Source organism: Oryzias latipes, chromosome 21 (assembly GCF_053564925.1).
Source record: "Oryzias latipes strain Hd-rR chromosome 21, Olatipes_Hd-rR_3.1".
NCBI lineage: Eukaryota > Metazoa > Chordata > Actinopteri > Beloniformes > Adrianichthyidae > Oryzias > Oryzias latipes.
In genome coordinates, this window is record NC_136257.1 from 20408136 (window position 1) to 20427008 (window position 18873).

An 18873-nucleotide genomic window follows, 5' to 3' on the forward strand; every position below is an offset into this window, starting at 1 on the left:
CTTGTACAGTGATAGAGTAAAGCTTAGGAACATCCTTAAAATGCTGATTTGACTGGGTGTGATTTCAGTAAAAAACACATACGTTGCAAATGTGTTGTGTGTTGTGGTGTGGTGTGGTGGGTAGCACTGATGCCTTAAATCATGAAGATTCCTCATTTTAATCCTGAGGGGAGTTTTTTGATGTGGTAGTTTTAAGGTATGCAAGATTTTATCTTTTTTAAAACACTGCTTTCCTCTTGGAATAGCAAAGTCAAAATTATCTGAAGGACTTAATGGTTGTGTGTTTTTTCTCTTGTTTAGCTCTCTGTGTTGATGTGATGTATTTGCAGTCTGGTCTGACTGTGACCCTCCTCTTGCCTGTTGACATCTGGAAAAGGTTTAACAAATGCATGAATAAAACTCAGAATAATGCAATAATAATTAAACTTTTCAGAAATAGACATGTACTCTCAGTTCAAACATAACACAAACAACACAATTTTTCCTGTAGTTTCATTTATTGATCTTTTTCTTGACAAGGCTAAATGAAAAATATGATGTCTAGATTCACAGGTCTCTCTGCAGTGAGAGAAAACCAGGAATGATGTGGCCAACTAAACCAAAGGCAGGAGCTTTTCTTTTCTTAGAGCCACAAGGGGGAGCCATCACACCAGACTTTGAAAAGTCTGTTCAAATAAACAGTCTTTAGACCACAGACAGTGAAGAAGCATTTCTATTGGTCTTTTATCACTCTTTCCACTCTTTCCCTATAAATTATTCTACTCAGCTCATTTCAGATAAAATAATATTATTTGCTGGAACAGCTCTCATTAGGTTTTTTGACAGGGTCAAATAAAGATAGGAGACTATACTGCTTTAACTGTCAGATGTATGTAAATACATTATTTTACACTTCTTATACTATCTTATTGACATATAGTAGGTTTTTTAAAAAATATGATGCAGACTGTTACAGACAAAAAAAGAATTTCTGTTTCAAGTACTTCAATAGGAGCAAAAAATAGTCTTTTCTTTTAGCAAGTTGTTCATTGCGCTTGATTGTTTGAGAATATGGAAGAAGGGGATGTTAAATACTTCAAAATAAAGGTAAATATACACAGTAAATCAAAACTTTTAATACATTTCTAAGAAAACAATAAATGTTTGAGTTTTATGGTTGTTATAGAGCCACAAAAGGAGGTAGTGGTAGAAACAATAATAATGCTATAAGCATGCACAGACAATTTCATAAAACTATAAAGTATTGCCATGAGAGATGACGGGTTAAACTGGGAACAGGATAGCCAGAGCTCAGCTCAGACGCCAGCCTTCCAGTGTGAGTGTCATTAGGTCCCCTTAGCACCTTCTATGGTTCTTCTAACCCTTGTGCTATCCTAGGCACTTTAACATTGGGAGTTGGGTCATCTTGACCCACTAGACAGTGCTCTGAACCTTTTTTCTTCAATGATTTGTCATCTTCACTGGTGTCCATGGATTACATGAAATCTTTTGACCTTTATCCACCCTTGTCATGGTAGGAATAACACGTCAATGTAAGGGTGGGGTCATCTAAGATAGCACAAGGGTTATACATGTATCTTTGCTACCATAAGGTATAAACAAAGCACTCTAGGTGTGTTGCAGACCTTGGAACAAACCCCCAAAAAAGAATTTAAAAGTCTCCTTGTATATCTTTCGTCGGTCGAGTTTACCCAACATTTGGCAGTGCACGTCTTGAAACCCAAATAAAAGCATCAATAAATTCAAACACATTAAAGTTTAAGACAGTCTTGTGCTGGCAGTCTTTGCCTGTTCCGATGATGAGAGTTAGAGATTAGACCTCATAAGCAATGTGCCTGTCATTTTTTAATTAGTCTCCACTCCAACGAAGGCCGTCAGGTTCAGATTAGTTTCATGTGACGTCATCTGCAGTTGTCACTTAAAACCCTGTAATCTGTTTTCACTTGAGGTTTTTAAAATGAGATGTGGAAAAATCTAAACTTCCAGAGTGAATGGAAGTAACATACATTGTTTTTTAAATAGTGATAATAATATAGTAGCAATATGATACGTTGGATTAATAATGATTCAAATCTGACAAGAATGTAGGATTTAAGTTACAGTTTCACATTAATTGTATTTTTTCAAGACTGTATCTGAGACTTGGAAAAAAAATCTGAATTTACGCGTAACCTCTGGAGGCCCAAGCTCATATTTGAGCAAACCCACGATACATACAGTGACATGACCGCTGATACGCAAAATTAACTACAGTGGTAATTTAACTCAAAATATAATGTCCAAGGATGTGGACGCCATGCAGGAAGAGGTCAAAGAAAAATTAACAAAACAGCACATGTTCATGGTTTATTCATGCTATCAACAGGTTTTCCTGAAAACCACCAGATCTTAAAGCATGTTTGTATCTTACTCAGTGCAGATGGCATAGATTATTAGACTGCAAAGCAGAATGAAAAGAAATCTCAGAAATCTCTTCTCCTTTTATATTCCTTTCAATTGTATATATTTAATATTAATTTGTGTTGAATCAAATGTGAGGGTTTTTGCTTGAAGCTATAAAGAAAAACTTAATTCGTATGTATCTTAGGTTTAAATAATTAAATCCAGTTATAAATTATATAATTGTTAGCATGTTTTCCATTTTTAACGCAGCTAAGAAAAATCCTGATCTGTTCATTTACATTGACTCACTTGAGTATTCTGTATGATAACTTTATGTTGTGTGGTTGTGTTTCAGATTGGCCTTCTTGGAGCAGATCCCACATTGTCATAAACCCACATACATTTTATCATGTTTCATTTATATTTCATCACTGGTCCACCCTTTTTAAGAACCTTTAAAAAATATGTAACAACTTTAATTTTGAAAAAACATAAAACAGAATGTAGTTCATTATCATGGCCTTCCTATACTGAAACTCCCTCTTGTATTTAGTGTTGATTGAAGACAGTGCACTGTAAACTTGTGTATCTACTAATAAATGTTTTGCCAATAACTAACTTAGTAAGTAAATAAATAAATATTTTTTGAGTATTTTAATCATCCATGATTGGAGATGCATGCCCTATAATCACAGTCATGGTTCTTTTTAGATGAAAGGCCTGGTTCAGATGACTTGAAATAGCTGCTCAGGGTTTTTTTCTAAGTCTGCTAGGACTCACCTCCCCAAGGAGATTAACTACTTTCTCAGCAGCTCATTCAAAACACGTTGTTTGAAGCAGCCATCATAAAATTATTGAAAGTCCTACCCTTTCTTTATCACATGTAGATTGAGAAAAAATTTTAGACATAACAATGCCATTATCATTACATAACAAGAAGCTTGAGCCAGAAGTACATTTCATTTTTGCTGTGGTTCATGGCTGAACTGACATCAATATTTACAACAAGTACTTATGTTAATGAATGCTGAGACAGTTAAATGAAAGTGACCCTCTAGACTGTCATGGCCAGATAAAACAATGATTTAGTAAGCTTTGGTGTCTTTCCATACGGGTTCCATAATCTACCCCGCAGTGTACTCCAACAGGAGAAGTCATTGGAAAAAACAGGCATGGTGGTCAGCTATTCCAAGACCTTTAAATAGAGCTGATCCCCAATGCTTAGATTTCAGAACTCAAAAATGGTCAGAAGTGGCCCAATTTCTACAAAAACAACCTGCCAGGGTCCCTTTGAAGCAAGTTAACTTTAGGAGGATAGTTCTTTAATAAAAATTGAGCTTAAAATTCTAATGGAACTATAGAGTGTCAAAAATGGAGGACAGTCTGTTTTTCCTCTTTGATTCTTTCTAAGGCACATTGGGTCGGTACACACTCAGCACTCTGTAACATTAAGATTTGCTCCTTTTCTGTGTATGTTTGATGGTGTGTGGGTTAGAGCATGCATACCTCAGTAGTTGGTCATAATCAGTAGTAATGACTACACCTAACAAGTCTTTGGAAAGCTTTTTTGAAGTCCTCGTTAAAAATAGTGTAGATGAGGGGGTTGATCAAAGAGTTAACATAGCCCAACCATGTAAGGAAGTCAGCCATCTCCATGGAAGTGTTGCATGAACTGCAGGTGTTGACGATGACTTCCTTGACAAAAAATGGCAGCCAACAGATGACGAAGGCACCTATGATCAATCCCAAAGTAGACGCTGCTTTCCGTTCCCGTGAGCCTGAAATCCGGGGTCCCTGGTAGAACTGGCTGCGACGGGACTCGCTGTGTGACTCATGTCTGCGAGACTTGCTTTTTAAATCCTTTTTTGAGATGCGTACTTTTTCGCGAGGATGCTCCTCGGTGGAGAGTTCCGAAAACGATCTTTCTTGTGGACTAATGGGCTCAGGACTTCGCGGGCCACCGTCAACATCACCATCTCCAGTGGGGTACGATGAAGGGATCATGCTCCCGTTGGTCATGCATGAGTGGCGGCTAGCTCTGCTAGCCTCCCTGCGCATGTAGAGAGTCTGGGCAGCTTTGTATATTTTGTAGTAGAGAATGAGAATGAGCAAAAGAGGAATGTAAAAAGCTCCAAGTGTTGAATAAAGAGTAAAGGCCATGTGATGGTGAATTATGATGCACTGGTCTTCGTGCTCTGCATCATTACTGTAGTGCCGCCACAGGAGCGGAGGAAGGGAGATGAGGATGGATAGGAACCAAACTATTGCCACCATGGCACCAGCTCTGGCCCCTGTGCGCTTGCGAGAGTACTCCACAGCATCTGTGATGGCCCTGTAACGGTCAATCGCGATAGCAGCAAGGTGAAGGATGGAGCACGTGCAACAGGTGATGTCCACACTTAACCAGATGGTGCACACCACTTCACCCATGACCCATCTCTCCTTCTGGATGTAGATGATGCTGAAGGGCATGACTAACACAGCCACCAGCAGGTCAGTCACTGCTAATGAGCAGATGAGGTAGTTGGCTGGGTGATGCAGCTTGCGAGTGACCGCAATAGCTGTTATCACCAAGCAGTTGAAAAAAGTAGTTAGGATGGCCACAGCAGAAAGGGTTACAGATAAAAGGATTTTGCTGGGAGGGAGTTTAGTACTGTCAAGTGTGTTGTAGCTGCTGTTTGTGGCGTACACCCATTCTGTCCAGTTGGGGAAATCCATCCTGCAAAACAAGAGAGTTCAGATATTATTACATAAATATTTGAAATATTTCCTTTAAAGACCCACTCTAATAAAAATTTTTTAAATGTTCTTGTAGCATTTTTCTTATGATGACGGACACATACAAAGAAATCAATGTTTATTAAAGTGTGCATTTCTGAGTATTTCTTTATACAAATCGTTGCGAATCAGGAGCAGACAAAAAAAAGTGTCAATGGAAAAAGCTTGTAGGTGTGACATAGGACTTACAACGGGAAGCCAAAAACTCCCTGCTCTGCTCCATTCTGATGCATCCTTTTGTAGACAACTAAATTCAATTTTGTCTTGGTTTTCCTCGTCTGAGCTGGGATCTGTTTTATTTTAATGTAAAGCACTTTGTGTTATGCTTTTATAAGAAAAGTGATATATATACAGTGGTGGACAAAATTGTTGGTAGCCCTCAGTTAAAGAAAGAAAGTCCACAATGCTCACTGAAATGACTTGAAATGTTCAAAAGTAACAATAAATTAAAATTTATTGAAAATTAAATAATCAAAACCAGCCATTACTTTTGAGTTGTTGATTAACAGAATTATTTAAAAAAACAAACCAATGAAATAGGGCTGGACCAAAATGATGATACCCATAACTTAATATTTTGTTGCACAACCTTTTGAGGCAATCACTGCAATTAAACGGTTTCTGTATTTGTCAATGAGTCTTCTGCACCTGTCCACAGGTATTTTGGCCCACTCCTCATGAGCAAACTGCTCCAGTTGTCTCAGGTTTGACGGGTGTCTTCTCCAAATGGCATGTTTCAGCTCCTTCCACAGATGTTCAATGGGATTCAGATCTGGGTTCATAGAAGGCCACTTCAGAATAGTCCAACGCTTTTCTCTTAGCCATTCTTGGGTGTTTTTGGCTGTGTGTTTTGGATCGTTGTCCTGTCGGAAGACCCATGACCTGCGACTGAGACCAAGCTTTCTAACACTAGGCAGCACATTTCTATTCAGAATGTCTTGATAATCTTGAGATTTCATTTTACCTTGCACCACTTAAAGACACCCTGTGCCAGATGCAGCAAATCTGCCCCAAAACAGAACTGAGCCTCCTTCATGTTTCACAGTAGGGACAGTGTTCTTTTGGTTGTGTGCTTCATTTTTGAGTCTACGAACATAGAGCTGATGTGCCTTACCCAAAAGCTCCAGTTTTTTCTCATCTGTCCAAAGGACATTTTCCCAGAAGCGTTGTGGCTTGTCAACATGCATTTTTGCAAATTCCAGTGTGGCTTTTTTATGATTTCCTTTCAACAGTGGTGTCCTCCTTGGTCGTCACCCATGAAGTCCACTCTGGCTCAAACAACGCTGAATGGTGCAATCTGACACTGATGTACCTTGATCTAGGAGTTCACCTTTAATGTCTTTGGAGGTTGTTCTGGGCTCTTTGGATACAGTTCCAACTATCCGTCTCCTCAATTTGTCTTCAATTTTCCTCTTCCCGCCATCTTCAGGGAGGTTGGCTACTGTCCCTTGGGTCTTAAACTTCTGAATAATATGTGCCACTGTTGTCACAGGAACCTCAAGCTGCTTAGAGATGGTTTTATAGCCTTTACCTTTACGATGTTTGTCTATAATTTAGTTTCTAATGTCCTGGGACAATTCTCTCTGAAAAAAGAACCACTCGAAGGGCTTTACAATAGATAAAAAAATTATCAAAGTAGGTCTTTACACTTTTTTTTGCTTTTTCAATTTCATTCTTTTCATTAAAAGTAAAGGATGGTCATTCTTTTGATATCTTCCCTTTTTTATATTTTCATTTAAAATTAGACACCTTTGAATATTTTACCAAAGGCCATAAAGCAACTTGCTCTTAAAAAATGTAATCTTGTCTGCAGATTTGACCCTAAAGCAAAAGTGTATTTCAGTCCTACCTGTCCAAACTCAGTGGTACTGTGGCATCCAATTGGTTCAGAGTGCAGTAGACCGTCTGCTCAGACTTGAGTTGCCTGCCAGATCTGCCATCACAGATTTTCTATCACTCAGCAACTGGGGAAAAAGGAAACTGGGAATAAGAAAAAAAGGCTAAAGCAGATAAACCCATAAAGTATTAAACTATTATTTAGTGTTTAAAAAATATATATATTTTTAAAAAAATATATATATTTTTTTAAATGTTAAACTGGATAAATACCTGAAATAATAAAAAAAATATACATTTTGACCCTGCTGCTTTAATGACTACATGTGAAAAACACAGTGGAAGTGCGTTAAGCCTTAATCACAGACTGCACATAAAACTGTCACCATTTACAACTACTTTGTATTGGGCAGCTACTGATTGTGCATGACTTCAGTCAGTGATTATGATTTAATCAAACTCAATTGATAAAGCTGTCACTAAAGTCCTCCTTCCTTCTTCATTGTTCAGCAACCTGAAGATATCAATAGAAACAGTTGCTATAGAAACCTAAGAAGTACAGCAAATTCATGTAATCTGGTGATTGAGCAGAGGCAGTCAAACTTTCAACCAAGGCCTCTATTGAAAGTATTCAATTCTAAGAAGGTAGGAATGACTCAGGTGGGTGTGTGAGTTAAGGAGCAAGGCCACAACAAGAAATAAGAATTTAACATACGACAACAAAAAAAGTCTTTTCACTTTAGCAACATGTTTTAATATGATTTGATGGATACTTTGTAGGTTTCTTTTTGTATAATACAACTCCACAGTTGAGGTTAACTGGTGTGTTATGCTTCAGGATAGTTGCTTGCTAGTGAGACAAGGGAAAAAACATGATTGATATTCTTTCATGTGTGTGTAAAACCATCTCTCACCAGAGCTTAGAGTCAAGATTTCTATTGTTGATAAAGATGCTGACACACACACATCCATGCGATGAATGGCTTCAGCCACACACGCATGCACACACCCACGCATAAACACACGCACATATCAACAAACGTTAACACGCTCACACATAGCAACAGCATTTCTTTTGATCACTTAACATTGTATTGGACATAGATGTGTTATTAATACATAGGCTAAAATCACTGCCCACATTTCCGCCTCTATTATTTTACCTACAAACAAAAGCTTAGTCTAGCATTTGTAAATGGAAAATTACAATAGCAAAAGGATCTTTGTTCCTAATTACAATTCAATCTTGTATAGCACCTTTTCATGCAGTGAAAATTCAATCTTTACCAATGGAAACGTTTTTTTTTTTCTTTTCCAACAAAGACAGCTGAACTGCAAATAAATAGTGCTGCTCAAGTTTGTTAAAAAAAAACACCTATATAGAAGTAAAATAGATAAATAAAAATCAAACAGCAAGTGTTTGATTTTTGAACAGTTTCTGTTTTTCCAAACTCCCTTTGTGTTTTGTTTCATGATGAACCCAAAGTTTTGCTAAATCTGTGGCCAGCACAAAATGCCTGCGAGTTATACGTTGTGTTTCACATGGTTAAAGAGTTGACAACTATTAATTAATTTTGACACAAATTTTTAACAAAAAAAAGATTTTTGTAGACACCATGCGTGCAAGACTTATTGTACAATGCAAAATATAAGAATGTACAAAAAATGCTTTATTGCTAAAACATGCATCTGCATATTTTTTTTTTCATACATTATCTTTCATTTTGTGTAAGAATCAAAATATTGACAATATGGAATACATAAAGGTGAATTTTTTTAAACCTGTTGTTTTATTCTGTGCTCTCCCCTGTTTACCAGTAATAAGAAAGAAAAAAAGCTTTAAGAAAAATAATAGAGAATTAGTCCGCTCTAAAAACGTTCAATGCAAACAATCTTGTTGACTTTGGAAAGATCGAAAGGCTAAAAAGGTGTATTGGAGACAAGACATAAAACAATCAAAAAGCTGAAACGAAAGAGGAGGACCAACCACAGATTATGAATTCTGGAATAATGTACAAAGATAATCAAGAAATGCAATGAGCTACAAGTTTACTTGTCATTTTGACTTATTTCTTTAAGGAAAACTTGATTTTATTTTTATCATCCAGCTTTCATATTTTTTTAGGATGCAGGACGATGTCAAAAAAACTTTGCATTATTCTTAAGTTGGATAAAGAAAGAGCATGCTCAATATTTATTGTAAGTAAATATTAATTCATTTGACTCCTAAAATTAAAATTGTATACTTTTAGAGAAACGTTTGGAAAATTGGTAACTCTGCAGCTGGTTTATTGCCAAGAATAAATATGATGCCTGAAAAGTGTATCTCATAAACAAGTTGAATCCTAAGCAAATTCCAAACTATGAAGTGAGCAAGGGATTTTTTCTGTCTCCTCACATCTATGATTATGGTGTTTAAAGATAATTAAAATGCCTTGCTCTGCATTTTAATGAAGTTCCCCATTCTGTCCTACAGAATGAGCTTGGAAAAAAAGCCTAACAGTATGCAGATTACTTTGTCCATAAAGATTAATGATAACTACCATTGAGCAAAAAGTCTTCTGAGCTGTGCATTTAAAATAGCTTCTGTTGTTGTGCAGCAAGGTATGACAGAAAAATGACAGAAGAACATGTTTTTTAGACTGTGCAATATGCACGTTTAGGAATAAATGCAACATGTGTGAAGGGTGCAAGGCTGTTGTTAAGTGCAACTCAGAAATCATTTGCTTTCATCCTGAACTGCTTTCTTTGTGCAGCTCTTCTCCTCAAGGTCATCTGAAGATAAGGTCTGTTGAGCCAGCATGAATCCAGTCCATTTTGATCTGCTATCCTTTCAGGAAACAGCTCCTTTGCACACGTTCAGTAAAGAGGAGAAACAGCTAACACTGACTCACAGTCAATTCCAATGAAGTCTAAATCACTCTACAGACTGTTGTTTGCTTCTTGCACATCAGCCATCATTTTTACTGACCATTCTTTATTTTCTCATTATGGATTGGCTGTTGTTCTGATTGAACATTACCAAGTAACTTTTAATGGGATCTATAAATATATATAATCTATGCTCTCTGATTCTCAAGCTGCAAAAATGTACATCTGTTCCTCAGCAATCTGTAAGCAGCAGTTTTCAGATTTACTTATTATATACAAGGCGGAACAAGCAGAAATGCATAAATAGTTTTTCCATTTAAGTGCCAGAGAGCTTAGTTTGTTCTGATGCTGTGAACAGAAGTCACTGTTAAATGAAATGAAAATGAAATGAACAGAAATGAAAAGCACAACAAGAAGACCCCACATTTTCTTGTAAAAAAAAAGTACAATTCTGGCTCTTTAGATTTCTTTGAAATAAAAGGGCAAAGAAGAAAAAAAACAGACAATCCTCTGACTCCCGAACACTTTTTGCTCCTCTGTGCGTTTCTCCATTTACTGTATCAAGTATGCTACATCTGTCAATATATATAGTCCAACTTTTAAAATATAGATTGGCTCAGGAGAGATGTTAAGCTGCCAAAAGCTGTGGTGAAAGAGGATAAGAGTGTAGCTGATTGTGTGACACATGGCAAAGGACCAATGCAGAATAAATGCAGGACTCCAGAGGACACAGAAAATATCAATCCTTTGCAGGTTTTTGTCTAATTCATAAATTAATTTTAAAATGAAGGCAATAATGTATGTCTGTGACTCCTAAAGATGCCAATCAAGACATTAAAAGTATAAAATAGCGCTTCTAAAAGAGAAAATCAAGAGAAAATGAACACTTTTTTCTTTAGTCATTTCTTTTTTGCTTGTGTTTGTTTCTGTATATTTTATTGTGCTGGGCTTATTTAATTATTTTATTGCATAAATAGGATTGGTGTTTTCATTCTTGCATTCTTTTTTGTTTTTATATATAGCACTTGGTGCACTATAAGCAAAATTCATTTGAATTTGAATTAAATAAAATAAGACAGAAAAAAACAAGCATAACTCATTAAACTAGTCCTCTAAAGTTATAATTATAACTGTCTTAGCTCATGGGGTCATCCCTAAATGTCTGGGCAAAAACAAACATTTCAGATTTCGCTTTTCTAATTTACTGACCTGTGTCCTCATTTCAAGCTTGACTGTATAAAGTCATGCAGGCTGGAACTGGGGTATCAGGGCAGAGCCAACTCCTGCCATGTGACCTGCTTTATGCAGATAGAAGAATTTCCTGGCAAGACACCCCACCAAATACTGAATGAGTTGGAAATGGTTCATGTGCTCACCAGAGATGGGACAACAGGATGGCAGCATGTTGGAAATGTGCGTGTACGTGGGTGTGATCATTTGTGTAAATTGCATTTTTATCCTAAAAAGCTTTACTTTTTTTCTTTCTTCCTAATTCTTCCTAATCTCTTTTGATCTAATGCTGATCTGTGCTCGATTCAATCACTCAGATATGAAAGCTTTCTCTAAGTCAAAGCTCACCAGAGTTGGCCCACACTGTCAGATGCTCACTTTTCAACCAAGCCTTACTTAGTGCTTTTTAGAGCACTGAGTGCTCTAAAAAAGCCAGTGTTCCATCTACCTTACAGCATCATGGTTATCAGCTAGGTCAAATGAAATGTGGACGTAACACATCAAAGCAGCAGCAGTGAATGAGCAAGAAGGCTTAAACGATAACTGCATGAATTAAATAGGTTCAATGTACCAAATGTGTTGCAGGAGGAAAAAATGCTGTGATGTTGCTCTGAAATGTGAAAGGGATTTATAATGTTCCTATCACTTATTTTAGCACTGGGTGTGTGATATGTATGTGAAATATCTGCAACATGCATAATATGCAATGTGAGTCATGTGTAACATGATGTGTGGTACTCATTAACAAACGGGCTGATTTAAGGCTCTAAGAAGACATGATCAGGAACCAGCTTTTTTTTTCAGGATTTGAAACAAATTAAACAAAAATTAATAGTTTTGTATCAAATGTGAAAAGCTGAAACATTAAGATAGCAAAAAAAAAAAAAACTTTAAAAAGCTCTGAGTATAAATACATAAAAAAAAATCAATCAGCTAATTAAAAGGTGAACTTTGACCAAAACAACATTGCTTACTTCACGTTGTTTAGAATTAACTATATGGGGCTTTTCTAGGATTTCCATAAAGTTTTAAAGAGCTGCAAAGAAAGGCAAATGGTCTAATATGAAAAGGACTGCAGGGCTAGAGGAACGCAATGAGTAAATGGGCTTCAGACATGTTCACCTAAAATCTATCTGTACCTCCATGTTTTGGGGATGCCACCTCGTCTGAGCTGGCATCTGGCTCAAAACTATACAGCTGGATAGCTATATATTGCTCGCCATTTGTGTGGCACTGCTAATGTTAGGTTATGGTTTTGAGGGCCTGAAAGCCAGCAGGGGACAGTACAAACAGAGCAGTCAGTTATAGATGATGGGAAGGGGAATCAGGCTTACTCCTCATCATTAGTCCCACCCACAACTCAAAGGCAAATTTCTATACTGTTGCTCTGCAGTTTTTTTTTTAAATTTTATTTTGGCTTAAAACAGCATAATCATAGATGAAAGACCACTAGGTCCACTTTTTGACCAGATCAAAAGATGGTCGGAGCGGGCCATTAAAAAGGGAAAATACTTAGATATATTTAACTTAACAATGTATTTTTTTAACCTTTGTGTTTTTTTACTTTTTAAGAAGTATGGAGTTTTTTGTTGTTTTTTTTTGCTTTGTTTTGCAGTAAAGGTACAAGAGCGTGTCCATTTTTTCATAGAGAAAGTCCCTGTTAGAGCTCCTGTTGTGCTCCACAGCATTACACATTTTCTATTAAATGGGAAACAAAATTGCAATGGTGAACAGTGTCACAGCACACTGGCCAACCTTCCTAACTAAAACATGGCCACCCTTAGCAAAGGTAGTCTATTTAAGTGTTCTACGTATATGTATATATATACTTAGTCTATACTAAAATGGAGAATTGTTTAGTTAGTATACCTCCTACACTACACGTACATAGTCTATAGTATACTAGCTGTCATGATTTGAACTTGTCTTGTTTTTGGTCCTTGTTCTGTCTTGTTTCTGTTTCCTGTTTTATTTTGAAAGTCTCCTGTCTTGTCTGTTTTCTTGAGTTTTACTTCCTTTGGTCCCCATCAGCCCTGATCGTGTCCACCTGTGTCTTGTCTGCCCTGTCTGTATTTAAGTCTTGTCTCTGCCTTCCTCCTGTGTTGGTCCATTAGTTACCCCTGTTATGGTGTTCATGCCATGTTCCTCGTCCATGTTTCATGCCACGCCAAGTAAGTTTTTGTTTCCTTTGTCATCCTGCTCTGCAGCGCTTTTTGTTTGTTCTTTTTGTGCATTAAAACCCACTAGCCCTGATCCTTGCCTCCTGCCTCTGCATCTGGGTCCAACCGGCTTTCGAGCCACCCCCCCACCGTGACACTAGCCACACTTACACTTAAACTTAAAAATGCCTAGAAAAAAATAAAACTTCAAGTGTCTTACTTTTTGCTAAGGGTAAGTATAAATGATAAAATAGATAGTTGAGACTAATGATCCATCAGACAAAAACATCACACACTGTTGTTTTCTCTTCAAACCTGGAAAGTCTTTTGTATTTTAAGTATATTTAAAAAATACATTTTGGGCAAAAGTACTTTGACCAAAATGTCAACATGTCTGTGTATAATTTCATTCATGAGGGTTGATTCCATCAAAGTAAGTAAAAAGAGCAGTCAGCGGGACTATATCCTCTTCAGGCCTTTCTAAATTCTGAGACACCCTTAGAAAGTTACTTGGAGGAGAGGTGAAAAGTCTTCAATATCAAAAGATAGGCGAAGTCCAGCTGCTCTTTCACCAACTACGGTACACTGTTTGACCAATAAATTAAAAAGGTCTTTCGTGGGTACATGACCAAGAAGGTCATGAACAAAATAAAAGTAATGTCAATCTAAAGGTTTGACTTTGAAATTAAGTGCAGTAGCAGCTGAATTGTAACAGAAAAACAACTTTCATGTGTGTTCCAGCACATAAGGGAGATACATTACAGCCACATAGTTGGATAAACAACCCCTCGCTTTTTTTTTTTTTATGAAGGACTGCTCTGTTTTGTTCATTTAAAACCATTTAGTGCTACATTGTCACCCCATCCTGCTAACATAACTTGATAAGAGCACTGTCCAAAATGTCCTGTTCCTTGGATTTCACTGCAATAATTAGCTGCAGCACAGAACTGCTTTTCACAGCATTTAAGCCAAATCAGAGCCACATTTAAACATTTTTAGGCTTTCGCACACTGTGCAGCTATTTCACCTGCTCCAATTTCACAACCCAATTATGTGTTAATAAAAAAAAAAACATTTTGCTAATATAAAAAGATTTACATATTGGTAATATAACATGCTTTTTTGGCTTTACAGAATACATTTTCAGGTACTTCCATCTACACTTATTGTTTTTTTTCCGCAGCACTCCAGTCATACTTCCGTACTTGGGGTTACGGTTTAACATGATGTCGGAGAAATCTGTAACTTTGCAATTGCCCTCTCAGTTTGCTTTCTAATCTCATGTTAATGTCAAATATCACGTGAGCGTTGTCACTTTCACAGGTGTGTCTGAACAAAGATGTCAATGTCACTAAGCAAAAAAAAGTGATAATGCTCTAAATGTCATTGCTTTCACAAGCCTGATGAAGCCACAAATGCCATGGATGGCTTGCTGAAAAATAAATTTGATGGCCAATTTCGCTCGTAATCATGGTTAAAATGCTACAATGAGATCTGAGAACACAAGTTCAGTAGGAGTGCAAAGCTTTCTTGTAGGCCACAGGAGATTAAAAATTTCTGAATAGGCCCACAGTTGCACCAAAAAAGCCTTAAATCTTTTTCTTTCAGTCGCTGCTTTACTAAACTACAGTAGTTTTTAATTTTAAGTATCAAATGTACACTTAATAGCTTTAGCAGTGAACTAAATGACTTTTCTCATTAACAGTATTCCCTCACACAATTTTTTGGCACTGAAATAAAGATATTCCTAAACTCAATCATAAGCTGTGTTGTTGCACAACTTGAAAGAAAAAAATAAATGTTCATTTTTTGTCGCAGCAAAGTCAGATTACATTATATTTATTTTTAATTTGTAGAAGAGAAAACAATTCTGTATTTCTCTCGACATTTAGCTGTTAACAACCAGACTCCATATTGCTGCATTAATTAAATAACATCCAGATTTTGTTTTGGATGCAATGAACAATCACACAGTGAATGCATTTCCATAAAGAATACATTCATGCTGCATGATTAATTAAATGCTGCAAAGTCATACTTGGAGTGTTATGTGTTAAGAGAGAATTATTGATTTTCCAATCATGCGACATTGAATGACATCAAAACATTCTAAAAGGAATACTTGAAATTATTATAAATGTGTTTATTATCACAAACAAATACTGTGGTGAGCCACGCCAATTAAAAACCCAACGATTAAACATTTCCATTAACAGGGAGAAAATCCCTTATCTTCAAAGCAAGGAATTAGACAGAACCTCCCAAACACATGTTTGGATTCACATCCATAGCCAGAATTTAATGTGGGCACAGAAATTTATTACCTTTGTTGTTAAGATGTAAATTAGTTGTTTAAAGTATCTGTGACCACTAAGTTCTTGCAGTATGGAGGCATTCCCTTTCAAGTTAGACTAATTGAAAGTAGCAGCTTTATCTGCAGTAATAAGCCTGAAAGTATTTAATAAAACAGATCTGATTCCCAGACGGTACAAAATGTCATGGCTAAACAAAATAGAGTTGGAGGGAAAAATCGGAGGGATAGCATGTTTTTTTACTGAGTCACTTAATGTTTTAAACTGGAATTTTTAAAAGGAAGTGTCTCTTCTGTTTTGTTGTAACGCAAATAATAACCTACAAATCAGGTTGTTATCAAAAGAAAAAAAGATCGGGATTTTGTATCTTTTTAATGATGGCGGCACTCTGTGCAGCTGACAGAGGGCCGGATAAAAAAAGAAAAAACTAAATAAATCCATAATTTCTCAAAAAAAAACAACATAATCTAGTCATGAAAAGTCCTCCTTATATTCATGCTACAACAATGATTTTGGAAGAAATCCATCCATTTTCTTAACTCGCTATGTCCCTTTTGGGGTCATGGGGTTGCCTCAGCTGGAAAGGTCACCAGTCTGTTGCAGGGCACACAATCACTCTAACATACACACACATCCACACTTGGAAGAAAGTCATTGTTTTTCATTTTTAATGAATCACACCTAATCAAAAATGTTCAAATAAGTCTGAAGATGAATCAGTGATGATCAAATGCCTCATTATCACCTTACTGTCCTATTGCTAAGATTCCTAAGACTTGGGAAGAAATCACATTTATTAGGTCCACTGTAGAAAAAATTGAGGCGCCGCACAAAGAATCAAGAAATCCTGAATGTGAAGAATGGGATAACGGTTATGTGTTGCAATGTCGTTCAGACGGCAAAAATCCCTGCATGGGATCCAGGAACCATTTGCCTTGGGCACCATAAGGATGGGCGACGCCCAGGGGCTGTTAGAGCGCCTGACAATACCCAGACTCTCCATGGTTGCAAACTCCTCCTTAGCAATTGAATCGGTTACTTCAAAAGGGGCCCACATCTACAATTTTTCAAAATAGAGATATTATATGTTCTATGGTCTTCAAGGGAAAAGCTATCTGATTATGTGCAAAAAAAGTCCCAAGTCTGTTGTAATGTATTGACTATGCTTGACATTTAAAATGCATTAAGTGCAAAATTCCTGGACTTGGGCCTCTCTTGCATGGGTTTTGCTTTATCCCATAGACGGCAGCACCCCTGTTTAATTCAATAAGGGCCCAAGTCCAGAGAATTTAGTGAGGTGCTTTATATTATAGCATTTGTAAGCTATGAACTGGTGCTAAATCTGGGTAAAGTATAAATCACTTGGTGTAGCCTCCTTTTAAGCTATGCAATTGAAATCATTTCCTGGAAAAACAAACCTCTTGGACTTGGGCCCCTTTTTAACTAACCAATTCAACTGTGAGTTTTGTTGCATCGAGCCGCCGTGCTGAGCTAAAACTGGCGGGGCCTTAGTGGGGATAAAATGCTGCACTCCGTACTTAGCTCAGCTAATAAACTCTGAAAAACATCATCGCATGACAAAAAATGTACACGCATGACTGGCCCAGATCCCCCAGCCGCACATGGGACAGTGGCAAAAGTGATGCGTCAATTAGTCTGCGATTAGCCATTACCATTAACAGCCCCGGTACGCACAAAAAATCTGCACCACTAATGGGAACAGAAACAGAGGCAACTACAAATTCCGAACTACCGATAGCAGATCCCTTGGCTGCACATAACGGCGGGCCACCCTTGGATGACTCCGAGCCAATGGGTAGAACCAAACTCTTCTGGGAGCCAGAGTCCACCAAGAAACGATGTCCAGAGCAAGAGTCCATAACAAACAGCAGCTATCCACGTTCGCCAGCACTCACAGCTGTAACTGCGTTTCACGGCACAGGGAGCTCTAGCGGCGCGCGCCCACGCCGACTGCAGACTCCGTCAGTGGATCGTCCTCCGTCTGCTGCAGCCGGGCATCAGACATCACATGCTGCACGGTGAAACACCTTATGGCCAGCAGAACTTGGTCCGCTTCTTCAGCCAGCCCGCTGCCAGGCAAGGAGAGTTGGCCAAAGCCGCACGCACAGGCGGCGAAAGCTGCAGCAAAAAATTTGCAGGAAAAGAACTGCCTTCATCCGAGCCGAGCAGTGAGAGCATACCCACGGATGAACTGTCACCCAGGCCCAACATGCCAAGGATCCTCTCTGCTCTCTCCTAAGCAGACAGGCTGTATCTCCGTAGCAGGAGCTCTTTCAGTGCTGCGTACTTCTCTCGTGGAGGAGGGCTGTGGAGCAGCGGCATTGTCCTGCATATGGACTGCTGATCCAGAGCTGCCACAACCAAGTAGTACCTGGCGTCATCTGTGGGCATGCCGCACACATGAAAAAGGGCCTCGACATGCTGGAACCAGGATGGCTCTGCCAAAACCCGGGCAGCCTCACAGCGGCGGCAGCTAGCATGGCCGGGTCCCCGCGCATGGGAGATGGTGGGGTTGTGGATGATGATGTTGACACTTGCGCTTCTGCTGTTTCTGACATATTCACGATCGGGGTCACCAATGTGGCAATGAAGAAAAGACACCTCTTGTTACCTGAACGTGAAGCATTATTCTTCCAAGTGCCAAGGGAATAATATCACCCTATATACATACATATATATTGGAAAACCACCCTTGAAGCTAATAGGAAGCCACTTGCACAAGTGTCCATCAAATGTGGGATATACCAAGGTGATGCTCTGACCCCACTGCTGTTCTGCATTGGTCTGAACCCCCAGCCAAATAATCAACAAGACCGGCTATGGATTCCGACTCAGAAAATGGGCCAACAGAAGTCACCTCCTCTACATGGATGACGTCAAGCTATATGCTAAGAGCGAGCGTGACATTGACTCCCTGATCCACACCACCAGGATATGTCAGTACTGTAGAACTGACAAAGAGAGGCAAGGTAGTCCACACAGGAGGGTCTCATTCCCAGAAGGAACAATAGCAGACATTGAGGACAGTTACAAGTACCTTGGAATTCCCCAGGCAAATGGGAACCTGGAGCAGGCAACAAGGAAAGCTGCAACAGCTAAATACCTCCAACGAGTAAGGCAAGTCCTGAGAAGCCAGCTCAATGGCAAAAATAAGACCCGGGCAATAAACAGCGACGCACTGCCAGTTATCAGATACCCTGCAGGAATAATAAAATGGTCAAAGGAAGAGATACAGACCACAGATGTTAAAACACGAAAGCTCCTCACCATGCAAGGAGGGTTCC

At 38.2% G+C, this 18873-nt stretch overlaps 1 protein-coding gene across 3 annotated transcripts in view; it reads right to left on the reverse strand.

Annotated features, from left to right (window-relative positions):
* Window positions 1–478: 478 nt before the first annotated feature.
* The window catches only part of htr1fa (5-hydroxytryptamine (serotonin) receptor 1Fa), a 31953-nt gene continuing 13558 nt past the window's right edge, over window positions 479–18873 (reverse strand). For all 3 annotated transcript variants that reach the window (XM_011489645.4, XM_011489646.4, XM_078939871.1), the window contains exons 2-3: window positions 7010–7124; window positions 479–5101 (exon numbers count right to left, since the gene is read on the reverse strand). In XM_011489645.4, the coding sequence (XP_011487947.1) occupies window positions 3907–5100 (1194 nt within the window). In that variant the 5' untranslated portion in view covers window position 5101; window positions 7010–7124 and the 3' untranslated portion in view covers window positions 479–3906. The remainder of the gene's footprint in view (window positions 5102–7009; window positions 7125–18873) is intronic.